General features: G+C 45.5%; 1 protein-coding gene across 5 annotated transcripts in view; it reads right to left on the reverse strand.

Moving 5' to 3' along the window:
- LOC110504622 (transcription factor COE1-A) overlaps window positions 1-26,047 on the reverse strand; it is a 135,606-nt gene that overhangs the window by 54,477 nt on the left and 55,082 nt on the right. For all 5 annotated transcript variants that reach the window (XR_016491775.1, XM_036969992.2, XM_036969990.2 and 2 more), the window contains exons 7-10: window positions 16,104-16,185; window positions 15,798-15,939; window positions 12,569-12,699; window positions 10,747-10,873 (exon numbers count right to left, since the gene is read on the reverse strand). Coding sequence is in view for 4 of the 5 variants with exons in the window: in XM_036969992.2 (XP_036825887.1) it covers window positions 10,747-10,873; window positions 12,569-12,699; window positions 15,798-15,939; window positions 16,104-16,185 (482 nt within the window). In the remaining variant the exon portion in view is untranslated. The remainder of the gene's footprint in view (window positions 1-10,746; window positions 10,874-12,568; window positions 12,700-15,797; window positions 15,940-16,103; window positions 16,186-26,047) is intronic.

Consider the following 26,047-nt stretch of genomic DNA (forward strand, 5'->3'; position numbering starts at 1 on the left):
GAGTCTTTCAGCTTGTTAATATTCTGTTGCTGTATTTTAGTCTTCTCCCTTCCCTGTCCTGTTCTAACAGCATCCTCAGCTTCCTGACTGATTACTGATGCTTCACACCTAATCAGTACTAGACCCAGAAATACTACTCTTAATGTATCTGTCTGCCTGTCAGAGAGAGAGCATTGGTCTTTGTATGTGTGTACGTGCATGTGTGCGTGTGTGTGCGCACCCAATTTTTAGCAACTACCCATAATGAGAATAGTATTGACGTATACACTGACTCGGTGACTGAGTTCATCAGGAGGTGCATAGAGGATGCTGTTCCCACTGTGAGGATTACAACTTATCCAAACTAGAAACCACGGATAGATGCCAGCAATCACGCAAAACTGAAAGCGCAATGCACCACATTTATCCACGGCAAGGTGACTGGGAACATGGACATGTACAAACAGATATCAAACAGCCAAAATGACACTACAGAGACAAAGTGGAGTCGCAATTCAACGGCTCAGACACAAGACACAGTACAGTGCCTTGCAAAAGTATTCATCCCCCTTGGCGTTTTTCCTATTTGTTGCATTACAACCTGTAATTTAAATATATTTTTATTTGGATTTCATGTAATGAACAAACAGAAAATAGTCCAAATTGGTGAAGTGAAATGAAATTACTTGTTCAAAAAATGTAAAAAATGTAAACAGAAAAGTGGTGTGTGCATATGGATTCAGCCCCTTTGCTATGGAGCCCCTAAATAAGATCTGGTGCAACCAATTACCTTCAGAAGTCAAATAATTTGTTAAATAAAGTTCACCTGCGTGCAATCTATGTGTCACATGATCGCAGTATATATAAACTTGTTCTGAAAGGCCCAAGAGTCTGCAACACCACTAAGCAATGAGCACCACCAAGCAAGTGGCACCATGAAGACCAAGGAGTTCTCCAAACAGGTCAGGGACAAAGTTTTGGAGGGTTGGGTTCTAAAGAAATATCAGAAACTTTGAACATCCCACGGTGCATGATTAAATCCATTATTAAAACATGTAAAGAATAAAACACCACAACAAACCTGTCAAGAGATGGTCGCCCACCAAAACTCACGGACCAGGCAAGGAGGGCATTAATCAGAGGCAACAAAGAGACCAATGATAACCCTGAAGGAGCTGCAAAGATCCACAGAGGAGATTTGAGTATCTGTCCATAGGACCACTTTAAGCCACACTCCACACTTACACTCCACAGAGCTGGGCTTTACCGAAGAGTGGCCAGAAAAAAGCCTTTGCTTAAAGAAAAAAATAAGCAAATATGTTTGGTGTTTGCCAAAAGGAGTGTGGGAGACTCCTCAAACATATGGAAGAAGGTACTCTTGTCAGATGAGATTAAAATGTAGCTTTTTGGCCATCAAGGAAAACACTATGTCTGGCGCAAACCCAACAACCCCCATCACCCGAGAAAATCATCCCCACAGTGAAGCATGGTGGTGGCAGCATCATGCTGTGGGGATGTTTTTCATCGGCAGGGACTGGGAAACTGGTCAGAATTGAAGGAATGATGGATGGTGCTAAATACAGGGAAATTCTTGAGGGTGACCTGTTTCAGTCTTCCCGAGATTTGAGACCGGGACGGAGGTTCACCATCCAGCAGGACAATGACCCTAAGCATACAGTACTGCTGAAGCAACTCTCATTTAAATGTCTTGGAATGGCCTAGTCAAAGCCCAGACCTCAATCCAATTGAGAATCTGTGCTATGACTTAAAGATTGCTGTACACCAGCGGAACCCATCTTACTTGAAGGAGCTGGAGCACTTTTGCTTTGAAAAATGGGCAAAAATCCCAGTGGCTAGATGTACCAAGTTTATAGAGACATATCCCAAGAGACTTGCAGCTGTAATTGCTGCAAGGGGTGGCTCTACAAAGTATCGACTTTAGCGGGGGTGAATAGCTATGCACACTCAAATGTTCTTTTTTCTGTCTTATTTCTTGTTTGTTTCACATTAAAATATATTTTGCATCTTCAAGTGGTAGGCATGTTGTATAAATCAAATAATACAAAACCCCCCAAAATACATTTTAATTCCAGGTTGTCAAGCAACAAAATAGGAAAAATGCCAAAGGGGGTCAATACTTTCATAAGGCACTGTATGTGGCAGAGACTCCAGCCCAACATGGATTATAAAGGGAAAGCCAGCCACATTGCGGACACTGATGTCTCTCTCCCACGTCTTGCTCCCAGACAAGATAAACACCTTCTTCTCCCCGCTTCGATGAAAACACAGAGCCACCAACGCGCGCCATCATTGCTCACAAGGATTGTAAAGTCTCGTTCTCTATTGCCGACGGAGTAAGACATTTAAGCCTGTTAACCCTCGCTAGGCTGTCAGCCCAGAGCCGCGTCATCAGAGCATGTGAAGAGTTTATGGACATATTAAATCTCTCCCTATCCCAGACTGCTGTCCCCATTTGCTTCAAGATGTCCACCATTGTTCCTGTACCCAAGAATACGAAGGTAAATGAAGTAAATTACTAATACCCATAGCACTCATTTCTGTCATCATGAAGCACTAACTCACGGCCTTGGGTCTGAACCCTGCCTTATGCAACTGGGTCCTGGACTTCCTGATGGGTCAACCCCAGGTTCATAAAGGTAGGCAACAACACCTCCACCACGTTAATCCTCAACACTCGGGGCCCCACAAGGGTGCGTGCTTAGGTCCCTCCTGTACTCCCTTTTCACCCATGACTGCGGGGCCCCGCACGCCTCCAACTCAATCATCAGATTTGCTGACAACACAACACCAATTACCAACAACGACGAGACAGCCTAGAGGGAGGAAATGAGGGCCCTGATGTGGTTTTGCCAGGAAAATAACCTTTCCCTCAACATCAACAAAACAAAGGAGCTGATCGTGGACTTCAGGAGACAGCAGAGGGAGCACGCCCCTATCCACATCGACGGTCTGCAGTGGAGAAGGTGGAAAGCTTCAAGTTCTTCAGCGCCTCTTCAACCTCAGGAGGCTGAAGAAAGTCTGCATGGCCCCTCAGTCCCTCACAAAGTTCTACAAATACACCAATGAGAGCATCCTGTCAGACTGTATCACCTCCTGGTACAGCAATTTCACCGTCCACAACCGCAAGGCTCTCCAGAGGGTGGTGCGGTCCGCCCAACGCATCACCAGGGCACAATGCTTGCCCTCAAGGACATCTACAGCACGCTGTGTGTCACATGAAGACCAAGAAGATCCTCAAGGTTCTCAGCCAGCCATGGCCTGTTCACCCTGCTACCATTTAAAAGACAGAGACAGTACTGGTGCATCAAAGCTGGGACCGAGAGACTAAAACCAGCTTATATCTCCAAGCCATCAGACTGTTAAATAGTCACCACTAGCCGGCCTCCGCCCAGTACCCTGCCCTGAAGTTAGTCACTGTTACAAGCTGGCTACCACCTGGTACTCTACCATGCTTTGCATGCTTGTGACATTTGCTCAAACAGCTTCATGAGGTAGTCAACTGGAATGCATTTCATTAACAGGCGTGCCTTGTGAAAAGTTCATTTGTGGAATTTTTCTCATTCTTAACTTCTTGGTGACAGGGGGCAGTATTTTCACGTCCGGATGAAATGCATGCCCAAATTCAACTTCCTGCTACTCATCCCCAGAAGATAAGATATGCATATTATTAGTAGATTTGGATAGAAGACACTCTGAAGTTTCTAAAACTGTTTGAATCATGTCTGTGACTATAACAGAACCTATTTAGCAGGTGAAACCCCGAGGACAAACCATACAGATTTATTTTTGAGGTCACTCTCTTTTCAATGAGATTTCATTGGGAATCCAGATTTCTAAGGGATCTTCTTCCAGTTCCTATCGCTTCCACTGGATGTCAGCAGTCTTTAGAAATTGGTTGAGGTTTTCCCTTTGTGTAATGAAGAAGTACGGCCATCTTGAACGAGGGTAACTTGAAGTGTACTGTGAGAGGCGAGTGGCGAGTGACCAGAAAGCTAGCCACAGTTTGTTTTCCTCCTGTATTGAACACAGATCATCCCGTCTTCAATTGTATCAATTATTTACGTAAAAAAATACAAAGTTGTATTGCAGAAGTAGTTTGAAATGTTTTGGAAAAGGTTACAGGTAACTTTTGAGATATTTTGTAGTCACGTTGCGCAAGTTGGAACCGGTGTTTTTCTGGATCAAACGCGCCAAATAAATTGACATTTTGCATATATATCGACGGAATTAATCGAACAAAAGGACAATTTGTGATGTTTATGGGACATATTGGAGTGCCAACAAAAGAAGCTCATCAAAGGTAGGCATGAATTATATTTTTATTTCTGCGTTTTGTGTCGCGCCTGCAGGGTTGAAATATGCTTCTCTCTCTTTGTTTACGGAGGTGCTATCCTCAGATAATATTATAGTTTGCTTTTGCCGAAAAGCATTTTTGAAATCTGAATCTTGGCTTGGATTCACAACAAGTGTAGCTTTAATTTTCTATCTTGCATGTGTGATTTCATGAAAGTTAGATTTTTATAGTAATTTATTTGAATTTGGAGCTCTGCATTTTCACTGGTTTTTGGCCAGGTGGGACGCTAGCGTTCCACATATCCCAGAGAGGTTAATGTATTTGAGGAAATCAGTTGTGTTGTGACAAGGTAGGGGGGTATACAAAAGATAGCCCTATTTGGTAAAAGACCAAGTCCATATTATGGCAAGAACATCTCAAATAAGCAAAGAGAAATGACAGACCATCATTACTTTAAGACATGAAGGTCAGTCAATATAGAACATTCTAGAACTTTGAAAGTTTCTTCAAATGCAGTCGCAAAAACAATCAAGCGCTATGATGAAACTGGCTCTCATGAGGACTGCCACAGGAAAGGAACAACCAGAGTTACTTCTGCTGCAGAAGACAAGTTCATTAGAATTAATTGCACCTCAGATTGCAGCCCAAATAAATACTTCACAGAGTTCAAGTAACATCAACTGTTCAGAGGAGACTGCATGAATCAGGCCTTCATGGTCGAATTGCTGCAAAGAAGCATGGAGGAGGAGGTGTGAAAGGCACACTTAACCATCATGCCTACCACGTCATTCTGCAACTATACGCCATCCCATCTGGTTTGCGCTTAGGGACTATCATTTGTTTTTCAACAGGACAATGACCCAAAACACACCAAGACCAAGAAGGAGAGTGATGGAGTGCTGCATCAGATGAACTGTTCTCCACAATCACCCGACCTCAACCCAATTGATATGGTTTAGGATGAGTTGGACCACAGAGTGAATGAAAAGCAGTGCTCAGCATATGTGGGAATTCCTTCAAGACTGTTGGAAAAGCATTCATGAAGCTGGTTGAGAGAATGACAAGGGTGTGCAAAGCTGTCATCAAGGCAAAGGTTGGCTACTTTGAAGAATCTCAAATATAAAACATATTTTGATTTGTTTTAATCAAAATCAAATCAAATAAATGTATTTATATAGCCCTTCGTATATCAGCTGATATCTCAAAGTGCTGTACAGAAACCCAGCCTAAAACCCCAAACAGTAAGCAATGCAGGTGTAGAAGCACGGTGGCTAAAACTCCCTAGAAAGGCCAAAACCTAGGAAGAAACCTAGAGAGGAACCAGGCTATGAGGGAGTTTACCACTTTTTTGGTTACTACATGATTCCATATGTGTTATTTCATAGTTTTGATGTCTTCACTATTATTCTACCATGTAGAAAATAGTCAAAATAAAGAAAAAACCTTGAATGAGTTGGTGAGTCCAAACTTTTGACTGGTACTGTTTATGCAGTATATTTATATTCCGGAATCTGACATTGCTCGTTCTGGTATTTCATAACTTATTTCCTTTCATATCTGGGGATTTGTGTGTCCAGTTTTGTATTGTTAAGGACCACTGTTAGACCTAGAAACATAAGCATTTTGCTGCACCTGCGATAATATCTGCTAAATATGTGTACGTGACCAATAACATTATGTTCGATTTATATGTGCTCCAGCAGCAGGGTCTTTTAATATCAGCAGTGATACGCGGTTGCTAAGCGAGGTGGCGACTGCATTCTGAAGAGGAAAGGATTGACTTCTGAATGAGAGACGTTCATCATCATGCACCTCCAACATGCGTCCCAAATGGCATCCTATTACCTGTATAGAGGATTACTTTTAATCAGGACCCATAGGGCTCATGTCAAAAGGATTGCACTATACAGGGTATAGGGTGCCATTTGGGACACATCCAATCTACAGCCAGAAGCCTGCCAGCACTTCACAGCTCTTTACAGCCCCTAACAGACCTCACAGGATTACAGCATTACATCTCTGCCTGGAGGAAGGGCTTGTAGCTTCTTTGATGAATGGTGATACATGTAAATGGACTTGTAGGAGAGAGAGAGAGGGAAGGAGAGAAAAGCAGGCTGCCCAGAATAAAAACAGCTTTACATGTGAAAATACACCCAGTTTCCTTTTCTCTACCCACTTCCCTGTGCTCTGTGTGTGTGTGTTAGGTCGTGGCCAAAAGTTTTGACAATGACACAAATATTAATTTTCACATAGTCTGCTGCCTCAGTTTGTATGATGGCAATTTGCATATACTCCAGAATGTTATGAAGAGTGATCAGATGAATTGCAATTAATTCCAAAGTCCCTCTTTGCCATAAAATTACAACAGAGTCCCCCCCAAAAAATTCTACTGCACTTCAGCCCTGACACAAAAGGACCAGCTGACATCATGTCAGTGATGATCTCGTTAACACAGGTATGAGTGTTGACGAGGACAAGGCTGGAGATCACTCTGTCATGCTGATTGAGTTCAAACAAAAGTCTGGAAGCTTCAAAAGGAGGGTGGTGCTTGGAATCATTGTTCTTCCTCTGTCAGCCATGGTTACCTGCAAGGAAACAGCATCATTGCTTTGCAGAAAAAGGGCTTCGCAGGCAAGGATATTGCTGCCAGTAAGATTGCACCTAAATCAACCATTTATCGGATCATCAAGAACTTCAAGGAGAGCGGTTCAATTGATGTGAAGAAGGCTTCAGGGCGCCCAAGAAAGTCCAGCATGCGCCAGGACCGTCTCCTAAAGTTGATTCAGCTGAGGGATCGGGGCACCACCAGTACAGAGCTTGCTCAGGAAAGGCAGCAGGCTGGTGTGAGTGCATCTGCACTCACAGTGAGACAAAGACTTTTGGAGGATGGTCTGGTGTTAAGAAGGGCAGCAAAGAAGCCACTTCTCTCCTGGAAAAACATCAGGGACAGACTGATATTCTGCAAAAGGTACAGGGATTGGACTGCTCTGAGGACTGGGGTAAAGTCAATTTCTCTGATGAATCCCCTTTCTGATTGTTTGGGGCATCCGGAAAAAAGCTTGTCCAGAGAAGACAAGGTGAGCGCTACCATCAGTCCTGTGTCATGCCAACAGTAAAGCATCCTGAGACCATTCATGTGTGGGGTTGCTTCTCAGCCAAGGGAGTGGGCTCACTCACAATTTTGCCGAAGAACACAGCCATGAATAAAGAATGTTACCAACACATCCTCCGAGAGCAACTTCTCCCAACCATCCAGGAACAGTTTGGTGATGAACAATGCCTTTTCCAGCATGATGGAGCACCTTGCCACAAGGCAAAAGTGATAACTAAGTGGCTCGGGGAACAAAACATTTATATTTTGGGTCCATGGCCAGGAAACTCCCCAGACCTTAATCCCATTGACAACTTGTGGTCAATCCTCAAGAGGCGGGTGGACAAACAAAAACCCACAAATTCTGACAAACTCCAATATTGATTATGCAAGAATGGGCGGCCATCAGTCAGGATGTGGTCCAGAAGTTAATTGACAGCATGCCAGGGCAGATTGCAGAGGTCAATAACAGCCTTTGACACATATGAAATGCTTGTAATTATACTTCAGTATTCCATAGTAACATCTGACACAAATATCTAAAGACACTGAAGCAGCAAACTTTGTGGAAATTAATATTTGTCATTTTCAAAACTTTTGGCCACGACTGTACAGTATGTGTTTCTGTGTGTGTATGTGTGTGTGTGTGTGTGTGTGTGTGTGTGTGTTTATTCCAGTAGTAGCAGCAGTATTGTGTGTGATGAATTAATTAGGTCTGTGAGCAGGCAGCATGTGGTTCCTCTCCCCAACACAAGTTGATTAGTGATACCAGCTGTCCCCCGTGTGTGTGTGAATGTGTATGTGTGTGTGTGCATGTCAATGTGCCATGCCCTTGCCAGCTGCCAGGCCACACCATGCCAGTACTATATGATTACCCACTGGCACTAAACCCAGACTGGAGCCAACCACCAGCCAGGAGGCCAAGATGGCCGACCATGGTAATCCCATAGTCCCTTCTACCCTTCTCCCATCTCCTCTCCTTTCATTGCTCCTCACTCCCCTCTCTCCCCACTCCTCTCCCATCCCTCTCCTCTCTCCCCCTCTGCTTTCATTTCTCCTCACTCCCCTCTCTCCCCACTCCTCTCCTATCCCTCTCCTCTCTCCACCTCTGCTTTCATTTCTCCTCACTAACCTCTCTCCACACTCCTCTCCTATCCCTCTCCTCTCTCCCCCTCTGCTTTCATTGCTCCTCACTCCCCTCTCTCCCCACTCCTCTCCCATCCCTCTCCTCTCTCCCCCTCTGCTTTCATTTCTCCTCACTCCCCTCTCTCCCCACTCCTCTCCTATCCCTCTCCTCTCTCCACCTCTGCTTTCATTTCTCCTCACTAACCTCTCTCCACACTCCTCTCCTATCCCTCTCCTCTCTCCCCCTCTGCTTTCATTGCTCCTCACTCCCCTCTCTCCCACTCCTCTCCTATCCCTCTCCTCTCTCCTGCTCTGCTTTCATTTCTCCTCACTCCCCTCTCTCCACTCTCTCCTCTCATCCCCAGTGTATATGTTAAATTAAGGTGTATTTACCTGGGAATATGTAGCATCAGGTGTGTTAAATTAAGGTGTATTTACCTGGGAATAAGTAGCGTCAGGTGTGTTAAATTAAGGTGTATTTACCTGGGAATATGTAGCATCAGGTGTGTTAAATTAAGGTGTATTTACCTGGGAATATGTAGCGTCAGGTGTGTTAAATTAAGGTGTATTTACCTGGGAATATGTAGCATCAGGTGTGTTAAATTAAGATGTATTTACCTGGGAATAAGTAGCGTCAGGTGTGTTAAATTAAGGTGTATTTACCTGGGAATATGTAGCGTCAGGTGTGTTAAATTAAGGTGTATTTACCTGGGAATATGTAGCATCAGGTGTGTTAAATTAAGGTGTATTTACCTGGGAATATGTAGCATCAGGTGTGTTAAATTAAGGTGTATTTACCTGGGAATATGTAGCGTCAGCTGTGTTAAATTAAGGTGTATTTACCTGGGAATATGTAGCATCAGGTGTGTTAAATTAAAATGTATTTACCTGGGAATATGTAGCGTCAGCTGTTTTAAATTAAGATGTATTTACCTGGGAATATGTAGCATCAGGTGTGTTAAATTAAGATGTATTTACCTGGGAATATGTAGCATCAGGTGTGTTAAATTAAGATGTATTTACCTGGGAATATGTAGCATCAGGTGTGTTAAATTAAGGTGTATTTACCTGGGAATATGTAGCGTCAGGTGTGTTAAATTAAGATGTATTTACCTGGGAATATGTAGCGTCAGGTGTGTTAAATTAAGATGTATTTACCTGGGAATATGTAGCATCAGGTGTGTTAAATTAAGATGTATTTAACTGGGAATATGTAGCATCAGGTGTGTTAAATTAATGTTATTTACCTGGGAATAAGTAGCGTCAGGTGTGTTAAATTAAGGTGTATTTACCTGGGAATATGTAGCGTCAGGTGTGTTAAATTAAGGTGTATTTACCTGGGAATATGTAGCGTCAGGTGTGTTAAATTAAGGTGTATTTACCTGGGAATATGTAGCATCAGGTGTGTTAAATTAAGATGTATTTACCTGGGAATATGTAGCGTCAGCTGTGTTAAATTAAGGTGTATTTACCTGGGAATATGTAGCATCAGGTGTGTTAAATTAATGTTATTTACCTGGGAATAAGTAGCGTCAGGTGTGTTAAATTAAGGTGTATTTACCTGGTAATATGTAGCGTCAGGTGTGTTAAATTAAGGTGTATTTACCTGGGAATATGTAGCGTCAGGTGTGTTAAATTAAGATGTATTTACCTGGGAATATGTAGCATCAGGTGTGTTAAATTAAGATGTATTTACCTGGGAATATGTAGCGTCAGGTGTGTTAAATTAAGATGTATTTACCTGGGAATAAGTAGCGTCAGGTGTGTTAAATTAAGGTGTATTTACCTGGGAATATGTAGCATCAGGTGTGTTAAATTAAGGTGTATTTACCTGGGAATATGTAGCGTCAGGTGTGTTAAATTAAGATGTATTTACCTGGGAATATGTAGCATCAGGTGTGTTAAAGTAAGGTGTATTTACCTGGGAATATGTAGCGTCAGGTGTGTTAAATTAAGATGTATTTAACTGGGAATATGTAGCATCAGGTGTGTTAAATTAAGGTGTATTTACCTGGGAATATGTAGCGTCAGGTGTGTTAAATTAAGGTGTATTTACCTGGGAATATGTAGCGTCAGGTGTGTTAAATTAAGGTGTATTTACCTGGGAATATGTAGCGTCAGGTGTGTTAAATTAAGGTGTATTTACCTGGGAATATGTAGCGTCAGGTGTGTTAAATTAAGGTGTATTTACCCGGGAATATGTAGCGTCAGGTGTGTTAAATTAAGGTGTATTTACCTGTGTATATGAAGCGTCCAGGTGTGCCCTTGCAGAACTGTTTAGACTTGTATGACAGAGTGACCTCTACAACCCCAGGAATGTGTCTTGGGGGAGTCTGCACCCGGATGGCGTGGGCTGTGATGAGCTACGAAGGGGGACAGGGGACAAAGGAAGGTTGTAATATTACATATCTACTTCACTTGCTAGAGGTGTCACTACAGAGCCTGGTTCGATTCAAGGCTGTATCACAACCGGCCGTGATTGGGAGTCCCATAGGGTGGTGCACGATTGGCCCAGCGTAGTCCGAGTTTGGCCGGGGTATTCATTGTATCTCATTGTAAATAAGAAGTTGTTCTTAACTGACAGTTAAAAAAAGGTTAAATAACATTTTAATAAAAACAAGTTCTATACAGTGACTTTGGAAAGTATTCAGACCCCTAGACTTTTTCCACATTTTGTTAGGTTACAGCCTTTTTATTTTTGTGAAGAAAAAAAACAAAAAAACAACTGAAATATCACATTTACATAAGTATTCAGACCGTTTCCTCAGTACTTTGTTGAAGCACCTTTGGCAGTGATTTCAGCCTTGAGTCTTCTTGGGTATTACACTACAAGCTTAGCACACCTGTATTTGGGGAGTTTCTCCCATTCTTCTCTGCAGATCCTCTCAAGCTCTGTCAGGTTGGATGGGGAGCGTCGATGTACAGCTACTTTCAATTCTCTCTCCAGAGATGTTTGATTGAGTTCAAGTCTGGGCTCTGGCTGGGCCACTCAAGGACATTCAGAGACTTGTCCCGAAGTCTTGTCTGTCTGCTTAGGGTCGTTGTCATGTTGGAAAGTGAACCTTTCACCCCAGTCTGAGGTCCTGAGCGTTCTGGAGCAGGTTTTCATCAAGGATCTCTCTGTACTTTGCTCCGTTCATCTTTCACTCAACCCTGACTAGTCTCCCAGTTCCTGCCGCTGAAAGATATCCTCACAGCATGATGCTGCCACCACCATGCTTCACCTTAGGGATGCTGCCACCACCATGCTTCACCTTAGGGATGCTGCCACCACCATGCTTCACCTTAGGGATGGTGCCACCACCATGCTTCACCGTAGGGATGGTGCCATCACCATGCTTCACCGTAGGGATGGTGCCACCACCATGCTTCACCTTAGGGATGCCGCTACCACCATGCTTCAACTTAGGGATGGTGCCAGGTTTCCCACAGACGTGGCTCTTGGCATTCAGACCAAACAGTTCAATTTTGCTTTCATCAGACCAAACAATCTTGTTTCTCATGGTCTGAGAGTCCTTTAGGTGCATTTTGGCAAACTCCAAGCAGGCTGTCATGTACCTTTTACTGAGGAGTGTCTTCCGTCTGGCCACTCTACCATAAAGGCCTGATTGGTTGAGTGCTACAGAGATGGTTGTCCTTCCGGAAGGTTCTCTCATCTCCACAGGGGAACTCTGGAGCTCTGTCAGTGACCATCGGGTTCTTGGTCAGCTCCCTGACCAAGGATCTTCTTCCCCGATTGCTCAATTTGGCCAGGCGACCAGCTCCACAAAGAGCCTTGGTGGTTCCAAACTTCTAACCCTCACCCTAACCCCAAAAAACTATATTTAACCCTTGCTACTAACCCTAACTCTTAGCGTAATTCTAACCTTAGCCCTAAACCCCCCAGAAATAACATTTGACCTCGTGGGACCAACAAAATGTCCCGAAGTTGGTGAAACTTTTGTTTGTTCACTATTTTTAGTCAATCAAACAAACAAACACACACACACACACACACACACACACATACACACACACACACACACACACACAAACAAACAGATTAGTGTGCTACTGACCTCACTCCAGACCAGCATGGTACCGAATATGACCTGAAGTCCATCAAAGAAGTTTTCTCCAATGATAATTACTGTAGCCCCGCCTGTAGTCCAGCCCTCACTGGGGCTGATGGCCTTGATACAAGGGGTGGCTGTTGAGGGAGGGAGATCAGAAATATAGCTTTAACTCCCACAGTACAGTTTCTCCCTTCTGATTGATTCTATGAAGAGAAAAACTAAATTCTCCAATTCATAAGTAGGTCTGCTGTGAGGCGTAATACCGACCCCTGGATCTTATGATTACAGGCTTTACATTACTGGATCAGATTGGAGAAAAGAACAGCAGTGGAATTACAAATAAATAATAAATAAAGGCTTAATCTCCTCAATTTTACAGATCTCAGCTTGTCAGACATGATGTCATTCTCCAAAGCAGGGTAATCCACTTTACTACAGAATGACTTCTGCTCTTTCCCTTCCCTTCTCTTCTGCCTCTCTCTCCTCTCTTTCTTTACCCTCCTCTCTCTCTCTGTCATCCTTCCCTTTGCTCTCTCTTCACTCTCCTCTCTCTCCCCTCCCTCCTCTGCCTCTCTCCCTTTTCATCTCTCCCCCTCTTCATCCTGCAAGTATTTTCATCGACCCTGATGGCGTGTGTGTGTGTGAGTCAACCAGATGGTGAAACATGAATCCATGTGATATGATTAACATTTGGGGTCTTCCTCGCTGCCATCTGTTGTGTTCGTTGCTCATCTAGTACTGCCTATCACAAGCCCTGATACCGCAATACATATCATTGTGCGCTGATTGCCTAGTACTGCCTCAAACAGGCCCTGATAGCGCAATACATATCATTGTGCGCTGATTGCCTAGTACTGCCTCAAACAGGCCCTGATACTTCACAAAACACTTAGAGGTCCTCCTCTCCTCTCCTCTCCTCTCCTCTCCTCTCCTCTCCTCTCCTCTCCTCTCCCATGCATCCTTCTTCTCTCAGTTCTCCTCTCTCTCCCCCATGCTCCCTGACTCTCTTCCCTGTAATGTTGTGTTCTCCCCCACTCTCTTCCCTGTAATGTTGTGTTCTCCCACACTCTCTTCCCTGTAATGTTTTGTTCTCCCCCACTCTCTTCCCTGTAATGTTGTGTTGTCCCCCACTCTCTTCCCTGTAATGTTGTGTTCTCCCCCACTCTCTTCACTGTAATGTTGTGTTCTCCCCCACTCTCTTCCCTGTAATGTTTTGTTCTCCCCCTGCTCTATTCCTCCTTCTATTCCTTATTTCCTCCCTCTCCATATGGGCCCTGGTGTAAAATACTACACCATTTAGGGAATAGGGTGCCATTTGGGACACAGACCTAGAAAATAGTCATCACAGCGACTTAAAACTTAACGCTGAATCTTAATGTAATCTAGTGTGCGCTATCACCCAAATCCAGTCGTAGTTTGATCACAATGGTCCCTGGGGTTGAGGTCGTTCCACACAGGAAAAATATGTTCCTGTTATTTACCGTCAGGGAAAAGATAATGAGAATCTAACTGGATTACTTTGAGTTGGAGGAATCTGAGCAGGCTCTAAATCATTACAAGGTATTAGGGGTTTCAGTGTGCGTGTGTGTGCGTGTGTGTTCGCGCGAGATCGAGCACGCTTGTGTGTGTTAACCTGGGAAAAGCTTTGGGGGGGGGGGGGGGGGGGGGGGGGGTAGAGGCTGGAGGATAAACCCAGCCAGGTCTCATAGGAAATAAGCTCAGCGTTGTCTTTAAGCTTCCTGGGCTCTCATGAACCATAGTCCTGCTACGACACATGGTCCTCATAAGACACTATGGCAGTTCTAACAAGAGCCGGCCACTGGGGGAATACAGGATTCACTGCTGCTCTCATCATCTTAGAGGGAAAAGGAAGGAGAGGAGAGGGGGTGATAGGAGAGGAAAAGGAAGGAGAGGAGAGGGGGGGATAGGAGAGGAAAATGAAGGAGAGGAGAGGGGGGATAAGAGAGGAAAAGGAAGGAGAGGAAAGGAGAGGGGGAGAACAGAGAAAAAGGAAGGAGAGAAGGGGGGTGAGAAGAGAGGAAAAGGAAAGAGAGGAGAGGAGAGGAGAGGGAAGGAAGGAAGGAAGGAAGGAAGGAAGGAAGGAAGGAAGGAAGGAAGGAAGGAAGGAAGGAAGGAGAGGAGAGGAGAGGAGAGGAGAGGAGAGGAGAGGAGAGGAGAGGAGAGGAAAAGGAAGGAGAGAAGGGGGGAGAGGAGAGGAGAGGAGAGGAGAGGAGAGGAGAGGAGAGGAGAGGAGAGGAGAGGGGGAGAAGAGAGGAAAAGGAAGGAGAGGAGAGGAGAGGTGAGAAGAGAGGAAAGGGAAGGAGAGGGGGAGAAGAGAGGAAAAGGAAGGAGAGGAGAGGGGGAGAAGAGAGGAAAAGGAAGGAGAGGAGGGGGGAGAAGAGAGAGAAATAAAGTGAGGGAAGAGGGTGGTATTGATAGAGTTGAGGAGGGAGAAGGAGAGAAGGGGGGAGAAGAGAGGAAAAGGGAGGAGAGGAGAGGAGAGGAAAGGAGAGGAGAGGAAATGGAAGGAGAGGAGGGGGGAGAAGAGAGGAGAGGAGAGGAGAGGTGAGAAGAGAGGAAAGGGAAGGAGAGGAGAGGTGAGAAGAGAAGAGAGGAAAAGGAAGGAGAGGAGGGGGAGAAGAGAAAGAAATAAAGTGAGGGAAGAGGGTGTTATTGATAGAGGAGGAGGGAGAAGGAGAGGAGAGGAGAGGGGGAGAAGAGAGGAAAAGGAAGGAGAGGAGAGGAGAGGGGGGAGGAGAGAGGAAAAGGAAGGAGAGGAGAGGAGAGGAGGTGAGAAGAGAGGAAAAGGAAGGAGAGGAGAGGAGAGGGGGGATAAGAGAGGAGAAGGAAGGAGAGGAGAGGAGAGGAGAGGGGGAGAAGAGAGGAAAGGGAAGGAGAGGAGAGGAGAGGGGGGAGAAGAGAGGAAAAGGAAGGAGAGGAGAGGAGAGGGGGAGAAGAGAGGAAAGGGAAGGAGAGGAGAGGAGAGGAGAGGAGAGGAGAGGGGGGAGAAGAGAGGAAAAGGAAGGAGAGGAGAGGAGAGGGGGGAGAAGAGAGGAAAAGGAAGGAGAGGAGAGAAGAGGGGGAGAAGAGAGGAAAAGGAAGGAGAGGAGAGGAGAGGGGGAGAAGAGAGGAAAAGGAAGGAGAGGAGGGGGGAGAAGAGAGAGAAATAAAGTGAGGGAAGAGGGAGGTAGTGATAGAGTTGAGGAGGGAGAAGGAGATAGAGAGAGTTTACCATGCTCCAGGTACGAGGGTGTTCCTTCTGAAGGGTCTTGTCTCCTGGCCCGGCGACCGTGTTTAGAGTTGTTGTGGACAAACATGTTGTCAGACACAGAGAGGACATGTCCGTCCACACTCACCGTGGTAGACACCACCACCTGGGACAGACAGGGACAGGAGGCACAAAAGACATAGAGGAAAAGGGGACAGGGGTACAGACAAGGACACGTGAGACAGAACCTGAAAGCTACCATCAAACAGCATTACTGTTGTGTCTAATGAAATTATGTAAAATTAGGCTTTATGGTTCTCTCTCTCCCACCTGAAAACGTCTCATGTCTCGTGGGTTCCCTGCATTCTTCAGACAGTTCTGGTTGCATTTCAGGAAGAACTTGAGGAAGAACCTGGAGAGAGAGGAGACCAGAAAACAGTCTCATGCATCATCGCTTTTGTTTCCTGACCTAATAGAGCTGCGTTTAATCAGACAGCAATGAGAGCAGCCGCGCACTGTCTGTGTGTGTGTACCCCACAGGGTGTTTTGATGCATCTGGTGCAGTTGTGCAGTAGTTAGAGGGAAGGTGCCTGCCTACTTCCCACCTGCTTGTAACCCTCTCGCTTACAGCTTGCTTCCGCTGGCGAGCACTTGTGGCAAACCGGGAAGCAAGCTCTGCATGTAAGCCTTCACTTGCCAGTATACAGCCTCTCCTTCACCAAGACGCCTGCCGGGCCTCCTCGTGGTAACACCCGTTAACTGGGCGTCCCAGTGGTCCCAGGCTCACTCGGCAGGGGATCTTGGAGCTACAGCGGTACCCAGAGTTGCAGTGCACAGGCCCACATTATGTGGACACGCCCTGGCATCGGCCAACCACCGTGCCACTGCCATGTGGGTAAGTCTGGGAAGACAAAGTTTATGGGAGCTCACTCTGTGAGAAAAGTAACATGCTGGCGGCGTGCAACAGGCGGTGCTTCCACGGAGGTGCTGGTCGTCTTTTCCATGTCACCAGAGTCCATTCCAACAGCGAAGAAATTATGTTGGGACAAGCACATCCTCTATGTCCCCTATGTGCCCTATGTCTCCTTGTACACAGATGACTGCGCTTGTGGCCCGTACCCCAGAAGCTGTACAAGCCACCCTCACAGCAGCTGTTAGAGCATACAGCAGAATGGGGCTGTCTGTTAACATCCCAAAACAGAGGTCCCATGTCAGTGGTCATCTGATCCTCCTCCTGAAACACATTCTCCATCTCAGACTCATTCCCTGGCTGCTGTAACACACTTTAAATACCTTGGAAGCATCCTCTCGGAAGACTGTGACATTGACCAGGATTTCCAGAATCTTCTGATCGGCAGGGGAAGGTTTAAAAAAACAAACATCAACCAGCACCTACAAACCAAAGTTGCAGTCCACCAGGCAGTGTGTGTATCTACACTCCTTTATGGATGTGGAACATGGACAGTCCATGTACTTAGTGATCCTACAGAGAACCAACTGCAGGAGCATTGAGGCATCCATCACACACCACCAGCTCAGATGGCTCGGCCATGCCATCCTGATGCCAGAGGATCGCCTGCCGCAAAAGATGCTGTAGGGACAGCTGCAACTGGGACAAATGCTGTAGGGACAGATGCTGTAGGGACAGATGCTGTAGGGACAGCTGCAACTGGGACAGATGATGTAGGGACAGCTGCAACTGGGACAGATGCTGAGGGACAGCTGAAACTGGGACAGATGCTGAGGGACAGCTGAAACTGGGACAGATGCTGAGGGACAGCTGCAACTGGGACAGATGCTGAGGGACAGCTGAAACTGGGACAGATGCTGAGGGACAGCTGAAACTGGGACAGATGCTGAGGGACAGCTGAAACTGGGACAGATGCTGAGGGACAGCTGAAACTGGGACAGATGGTGAGGGACAGCTGCAACTGGGACAGATGCTGAGGGACAGCTGCAACTGGGACAGATGCTGAGGGACAGCTGAAACTGGGACAGATGCTGAGGGACAGCTGCAACTGGGACAGATGCTGTAGGGACAGCTGAAACTGGGACAGATGCTGAGGGACAGCTGCAACTGGGACAGATGCTGTAGGGACAGCTGCAACTGGGACAGATGCTGAGGGACAGCTGAAACTGGGACAGATGCTGTAGGGACAGCTGAAACTGGGACAGATGCTGTAGGGACAGCTGAAACTGGGACAGATGCTGTAGGGACAGCTGAAACTGGGACAGATGCTGTAGGGACAGCTGAAACTGGGACAGATGCTGTAGGGACAGCTGAAACTGGGACAGATGCTGAGGGACAGCTGAAACTGGGACAGATGCTGTAGGGACAGCTGAAACTGGGACAGATGCTGTAGGGACAGATGCTGTAGGGACAGCTGAAACTGGGACAGATGCTGAGGGACAGCAGAAACTGGGACAGATGCTGTAGGGACAGCTGAAACTGGGACAGATGCTGTAGGGACAGCTGAAACTGGGACAGATGCTGTAGGGACAGCTGCAACTGGGACAGATGCTGTAGGGACAGCTGAAACTGGGACAGATGCTGTAGGGACAGCTGAAACTGGGACAGATGCTGTAGGGACAGCTGAAACTGGGACAGATGCTGTAGGGACAGCTGAAACTGGGACAGATGCTGTAGGGACAGCTGAAACTGGGACAGATGCTGTAGGGACAGCTGAAACTGGGACAGATGCTGAGGGACAGCTGAAACTGGGACAGATGCTGTAGGTGAGCAGAAAAAGCAGCTAAAGGACCAACTGAAGGCATCACTATAGAAATGTGAGATAAACCCTGTCTCACTCCACACCGTTGCTGCGGAACATTCCAGCTGGCACGGCCTCTATCATCAAGGAGTGCAGTTGGCCGGGGAAAAGGGACTGAACGTAGCCTGGCAAAGCGACAGAGAAGACATATGACCATGCCTGCATTGGCCTCACTGGAACAGGCCTTTGTTTGTGTGCTCTGTCTGTAGCAGACAGTGAGCATCCCACATTGGATTATACAGTCATCAGTGAAGCCACGAGCAGTAAGTGTGTGTTTGTGTGTCTGTACATCTGTGTGTGGTGTGAGTATGTGTGTCTGTGAGTGTTTGTCTGTGTATGTGTGTTTCTGTGTGTGGTGTGAGTATGTGTGTCTGTGAGTGTGTGTCTGTACATCTGTGTGTGGTGTGAGTATGTGTGTCTGTGAGTGTGTGTCTGTGTGTTTCTGTGTGTGGTGTGAGTGTGTGTGTCTGTGAGTGTGTGTCTGTGTGTATGTCTGTTTCTGTGTGTGGTGTGAGTGTGTATGTGTGTGTCTGTGTATGTATGTGTGTCTGTGTGTGGTGACAGCACCCTGACAGCACCCTGACAGCACCCTGACAGCAGCCGGACAGCACCCAGACAGCACCCTGACAGCAGCCGGACAGCACCCTGACAGCACCCTGACAGCAGCCGGACAGCAGCCGGACAGCACCCTGACAGCACCCTGACAGCAGCCGGACAGCACCTTGACAGCACCCTGACAGCACCCTGACAGCACTCTGACAGCACCCTGACAGCACCCTGACAGCAGCCGAACAGCAGCCGGACCTCTAAGCTTCTGCTTTCACCTGTCTGATCTGATTCACCATCCATCACCACTGTCTCTGTACTCAACAAATATGTGTTGATCACTCTGCATTTATCATTCTGTGGCCCTGACCCTGTTTATCAATACATGTTGTTCCAATGGTACCTTATTCCCTTTATAGTGCACTACTATTGACCAGGGACCATAGGGTAGTGCACTACTATTGACCAGGGACCATAGGGTAGTGCACTACTATTGACCAGGGACCATAGGGTAGTGCACTACTATTGACCAGGGCCCATAGGGTAGTGCACTACTATTGACCAGGGACCATAGGGTAGTGCACTACTATTGACCATGGCCCATAGGGTAGTGCACTACTATTGACCAGGGACCATAGGGTAGTGCACTACTATTGACCAGGGACCATAGGGTAGTGCACTACTATTGACCAGGGACCATAGGGTAGTGCACTACTATTGACCAGGCAGTTTAGAGCTGCTAGTCTGCTGCCGTTGGACAACAGAGCTGAATATATTAACCACACAGAACATTACTAGGCCTACAGTATACCAATGTTCCTTTATTTGGTTTAATGAAATAAAAACATCTCTCTCTCTCTCTCTCTCGTAATTACCCAGAGCAACACAAATGACTGTGGAAGTGAGTTTCTGTAAAATGGCTGCATGGCCTCTTGGAGCCTGACGGTGGAATACACGAGCACACACACACGCACACACACGCACACACACACACACACGCACGCACACACGCACACACGTACCTATGCGCACACACACACACACGCACACATGCACACACACACACACACACGCACGCACGCACGCACGCACACACACACACACACACACACACACACACACACACACACACGTGCCTATGCACACACACACACGCATGCACACACACACACACGCACCCACGCACACACACACACACACACACACATCCGAGCCCGGCGGCTAAAAACAGGTGTGAATAATTACAAACACAGACGGCATATCTGGGATAATTGAATGATCACACGCTTTCATCAAATTATGAGGGGGATTATTTGTCACTTTAGTACAATGAAACACACAATCATCCTCCCACTCAGTTAAAAAATATACCGATCAAAACAGCAAAGCAATAATAACGCAATTTATAAGTAATCCCTGTAGCGACCAAAATATTATTCCAACTAGAAAACTTCACCCCACCTTAGAGTGAATTTCCAAAAGTACGGAAGCCTCAAAGGGTCAATCATCTGATCCACTGTAAGAACGGTGAGTTTGAGTGTCTGATAGGGGTAGCAGGGTAGCCTAGTGGTTAGAGCGTTGGACTAGTAAACGGAAGAGCTGCAAGTTCAAACCTCCGAGCTGACAAGGTCTGCCCCTGAACAGGCAGTTAACCCACTGTTCCTAGGCCGTCATTGAAAGTAAGAATTTGTTCTTAATTTGCCTAGTAAAATATCAAAATGCCCTTGCTCCAACTCTTCTTTGTCTTCATCATACTTCCTAACCTTCAACTCTTCTTTTCTCTCTCCTCAAATATCCTACTATCTCTGTCCTCCATTCTCCTACTATCGCTCTCCACTATTCTCCTACAGTCTCTCTCCTCTATTCTCCTACTGTCTCTCTCCTCTATTCTCCTACTGTCTCTCTCCACTATTATCCTACTGTCTCTCTCCTCTAATCTCCTACTGTCTCTCTCCTCTATTCTCCTACTGTCTCTCCACCATTCTCCTACTGTCTCTCTCCACTATTATCCTACTGTCTCTCTCCTCTAATCTCCTACTGTCTCTCTCCTCTATTCTCCTACTGTCTCTCTCCTCTATTCTCCTACTGTCTCTCTCCTCTAATCTCCTACTGTCTCTCTCCTCTAATCTCCTACTGTCTCTCTCCTCTAATCTCCTACTGTCTCTCTCCTCTAATCTCTTACTGTCTCTCTCCTCTAATCTCCTACTGTCTCTCTCCTCTAATCTCCTACTGTCTCTCTCCTCTATTCTCCTACTGTCTCTCCTCTATTCTCCTACTGTCTCTCCTCTATTCTCCTACTGTCTCTCCTCTATTCTCCTACTGTCTCTCCTCTATTCTCCTACTGTCTCTCCTCTAATCTCCTACTGTCTCTCTCCTCTATTCTCCTACTGTCTCTCTCCTCTAATCTCCTACTGTCTCTCTCCTCTATTCTCCTACTGTCTCTCTCCTCTAATCTCCTACTGTCTCTCCTCTATTCTCCTACTGTCTCTCTCCTCTAATCTCCTACTGTCTCTCTCCTCTATTCTCCTACTGCCTCTCCTCTATTCTCCTACTGTCTCTCCTCTAATCTCCTACTGTCTCTCTCCTCTAATCTCCTACTGTCTCTCTCCTCTATTCTCCTACTGTCTCTCTCCTCTAATCTCCTACTGTCTCTCCTCTATTCTCCTACTGTCTCTCCTCTATTCTCCTACTGTCTCTCTCCTCTAATCTCCTACTGTCTCTCTCCTCTATTCTCCTACTGTCTCTCCTCTAATCTCCTACTGTCTCTCTCCTCTAATCTCCTACTGTCTCTCCTCTATTCTCCTACTGTCTCTCTCCTCTAATCTCCTACTGTATCTCTCCTCTATTCTCCTACTGCCTCTCCTCTATTCTCCTACTGTCTCTCTCCTCTAATCTCCTACTGTCTCTCTCCTCTAATCTCCTACTGTCTCTCTCCTCTATTCTCCTACTGCATCTCCTCTATTCTCCTACTGTCTCTCTCCTCTATTCTCCTACTGTCTCTCCTCTAATCTCCTACTGTCTCTCTCCTCTAATCTCCTACTGTCTCTCCACTATTCTCCTACTGTCTCTCTCCTCTATTCTCCTACTGTCTCTCTCCTCTAATCTCCTACTGTCTCTCTCCTCTATTCTCCTACTGTCTCTCTCCTCTAATATCCTACTGTCTCTCCTCTATTCTCCTACTGTATCTCCTCTATTCTCCTACTGTCTCTCTCCTCTATTCTCCTACTGTCTCTCTCCTCTAATCTCCTACTGTCTCTCTCCTCTAATCTCCTACTGTCTCTCCACTATTCTCCTACTGTCTCTCTCCTCTATTCTCCTACTGTCTCTCTATTCTCCTACTGTCTCTCTCCTCTATTCTCCTACTGTCTCTCTCCTCTAATCTCCTACTGTCTCTCTCCTCTCCTACTGCCTATCTCCTCTAATCTCCTACTGTCTCTCTCCTCTAATCTCCTACTGTCTCTCCTCTAATCTCCTACTGTCTCTCTCCTCTAATTTCCTACTGTCTCTCCTCTATTATCCTACTGTCTCTCTCCTCTAATCTCATACTGTCTCTCTCCTCTAATCTCCTAATGTCTCTCCTCTATTCTCCTACTGCCTCTCTCCTCTAATCTCCTACTGTCTCTCTCCTCTAATCTCCTACTGTCTCTCCACTATTCTCCTACTGTCTCTCTCCTCTAATCTCCTACTGTCTCTCCTCTATTATCCTAGTGTCTCTCTCCTCTAATCTCTTACTGTCTCTCTCCTCTAATCTCCTACTGTCTCTCTCCTCTAATCTCCTACTGTCTCTCTCCTCTAATCTCCTACTGTCTCTCTACTCTATTCTCATACTGTCTCTCTCCTCTATTCTCCTACTGTCTCTATCCTCTAATCTCCCACTGTCTCTCTCCTCTATTCTCCTACTGTCTCTCTCCTCTAATCTCCTACTGTCTCTCCACCATTCTTCTACTGTCTCTCTCCTCTAATCTCCTACTGTCTCTGCTCTAATCTTCTACTTTCTCTCCACTATTCTTCTACTGTCTCTCTCCTCTATTCTCCTACTGTCTCTCTCCTCTAATCTCCTACTGTCTCTCTCCTCTAATCTCCTACTGTCTCTATCCTCTAATCTCCTACTGTCTCTCTCCTCTATTCTCCTACTGTCTCTCTCCTCTATTCTCTCTCCTCTAATCTCCTACTGTCTCTCTCCTCTAATCTCCTACTGTCTCTCTCCTCTAATCTCCTACTGTCTCTCTCCTCTAATCTTCTACTGTCTCTCTCTTCTAATCTTCTACTGTATATTCTCTATTCTTCTACTGTCTCTCTCCTCTATTCTCCTACTGTCTCTCTCCTCTAATCTCCTACTGTCTCTCTCCTCTAATCTCCTACTGTCTCTCTCCTCTATTCTCCTACTGTCTCTATTCTCCTACTGTCTCTCTCCTCTATTCTCCTACTGTCTCTCTCCTCTAATCTTCTACTGTCTCTTCTCTATTCTTCTACTGTCTCTCTCATCTATTATCCTACTGTCTCTCTCCTCTAATCTCCTACTGTCTCTCTCCTCTAATCTCCTACTGTCTCTCTCCTCTATTCTCCTACTGTATCTCTCCTCTTTTATCCTACTGTCTCTCTCCTCTATTCTCCTACTGTCTCTCTCCTCTAATCTCCTACTGTCTCTCTCCTCTATTCTCCTACTGTCTCTCTCCTCTATTCTCCTACTGTCTCTCTCCTCTAATCTCCTACTATCTCTCTCCTCTATTCTCCTACTGTCTCTCTCCTCTATTCTCCTACTGTCTCTCTCCTCTAATCTCCTACTGTCTCTCTCCTCTATTCTCCTACTGTCTCTCTCCTCTAATCTCCTACTGTCTCTCCTCTATTCTCCTACTGTCTCTCTCCTCTATTCTCCTACTGTCTCTCCCCTATTCTCCTACTGTCTCTCCTCTATTCTCCTACTGTCTCTCTCCTCTATTCTCCTACTGCCTCTCTCCAGCATACTTGTTCTTTCTCTCTCTTGCGTTCTGTGTTTCTGTTGACAGTTGGTAAATGGCTGTAGGTGAGACTAAAGCTCAGCCCTCCATCTGCCATCCTCCTCATCACTCATAATATTTATATTTACATCTGTCGCTCTCTCTCATGTCTCTTTCTCCATCTATCTCTTCTACTGTCCCTTCTCTGTCCTCCTCCTATCCTTCTCTTTGAGCTATGTGCCATGTCATACAGATCATCCTCACTACAGTAGCCTAGCATCGGTCTCCTAAACTAATTCATCAGGTCTGAATCCCAAATGGCACCCAACTCCCTACAAAGTGCAATAGTTTTGATCAGAGACCTATGGGCCCTGGTCAAATGTAGTGTACCAAGTAGGGAACAGCGTGCCCAGGTGATACTCACTCTGCTCTGAAGTTGAACCATTTGTCTCTGGGGTTAATAAAGAGATACATAACCACTTCCCCCTGTCTGATACTGTACTGATGGAGCTGAGGGCTTGGAGTGTAGAGTGGATCCTCTCTTTCTCTCTCCTCTCGTCACTACCTATCTACCTCCCTCGCTCTATCTCCTCTCAATACAATTCAATTCAAGGGGCTTTATTGGCATGGGAAACATGTGTTAACATTGCCAAAGCAAGAGAAGCAGATAATATACAAAAGTGAAATAAACAATTAAAAATGAACAGTAAACATTACACATACAGAAGTTTCAAAACAATAAAGACATTACAAATGTCATATTATGTATATATACAATGTTGTAACGATGTGCAAATGGTTAAAGTACGAAATGGAAGATAAATCAACATAAATCTGTGTTGTATTTACAATAGAGTTTGTTCTTAACTGGTTGCCCTTTTCTTGTGGCAACAGGTCACATATATTGCTGCTGTGATGGCACTATATGGAATTTCACCCAAAAGAAATGGGAGTTTCTCAAAATGGATTTATCTCTCTGTCTCTCTATCTCTCTTTCACACTCTTTCTGCTTCTCTCTTCTTTCCAATAATTTGCTGTATATAACAACAACAACAACAAAAACAATATGTCTCCGGTTAATTACATGATTACAAGGCAATTCCTAGTTCCCCTTATGTCTCTGTTGTGCTCTGCTGGGATTTTAAAATTATTATCCTGGAGGGACTGACTGGTAATTTATAGGATTATAAAGGATTATCCTGGAGGGACTGAGTGGTAATCTATAGGATTATAAAGGATTATCCTGGAGGGACTGACTGGTAATCTATAGGATTATAAAGGATTATCCTGGAGGAACCAAGTGGTAATCTATAGGATTATAAAGGATTATCCTGGAGGGACTGAGTGGTAATCTATAGGATTATAAAGGATTATCCTGGAGGGACTGAGTGGTAATCTATAGGATTATAAAGGATTATCCTGGAGGAACCAAGTGGTAATCTATAGGATTATAAAGGATTATCCTGGAGGAACCAAGTGGTAATCTATAGGATTATAAAGGATTATCCTGGAGGAACCAAGTGGTAATCTATAGGATTATAAAGGATTATCCTGGAGGGACTGAGTGGTAATCTATAGGATTATAAAGGATTGTCCTGGAGGAACCAAGTGGTAATCTATAGGATTATAAAGGATTATCCTGGAGGGACTGAGTGGTAATTTATAGGATTATAAAGGATTGTCCTGGAGGAACCAAGTGGTAATCTATAGGATTATAAAGGATTATCCTGGAGGGACTGAGTGGTAATCTATAGGATTATAAAGGATTGTCCTGGAGGAACCAAGTGGTAATCTATAGGATTATAAAGGATTATCCTGGAGGGACTGAGTGGTAATCTATAGGATTATAAAGGATTATCCTGGAGGAACCAAGTGGTAATCTATAGGATTATAAAGGATTATCCTGGAGGAACCAAGTGGTAATCTATAGGATTATAAAGGATTATCCTGGAGGGACTGAGTGGTAATCTATAGGATTATAAAGGATTATCCTGGAGGGACTGAGTGGTAATCTATAGGA

This window comes from Oncorhynchus mykiss, chromosome 25 (genome assembly GCF_057628025.1).
Source record: "Oncorhynchus mykiss isolate SJ-2025 chromosome 25, ASM5762802v1, whole genome shotgun sequence".
Lineage (NCBI taxonomy): Eukaryota > Metazoa > Chordata > Actinopteri > Salmoniformes > Salmonidae > Oncorhynchus > Oncorhynchus mykiss.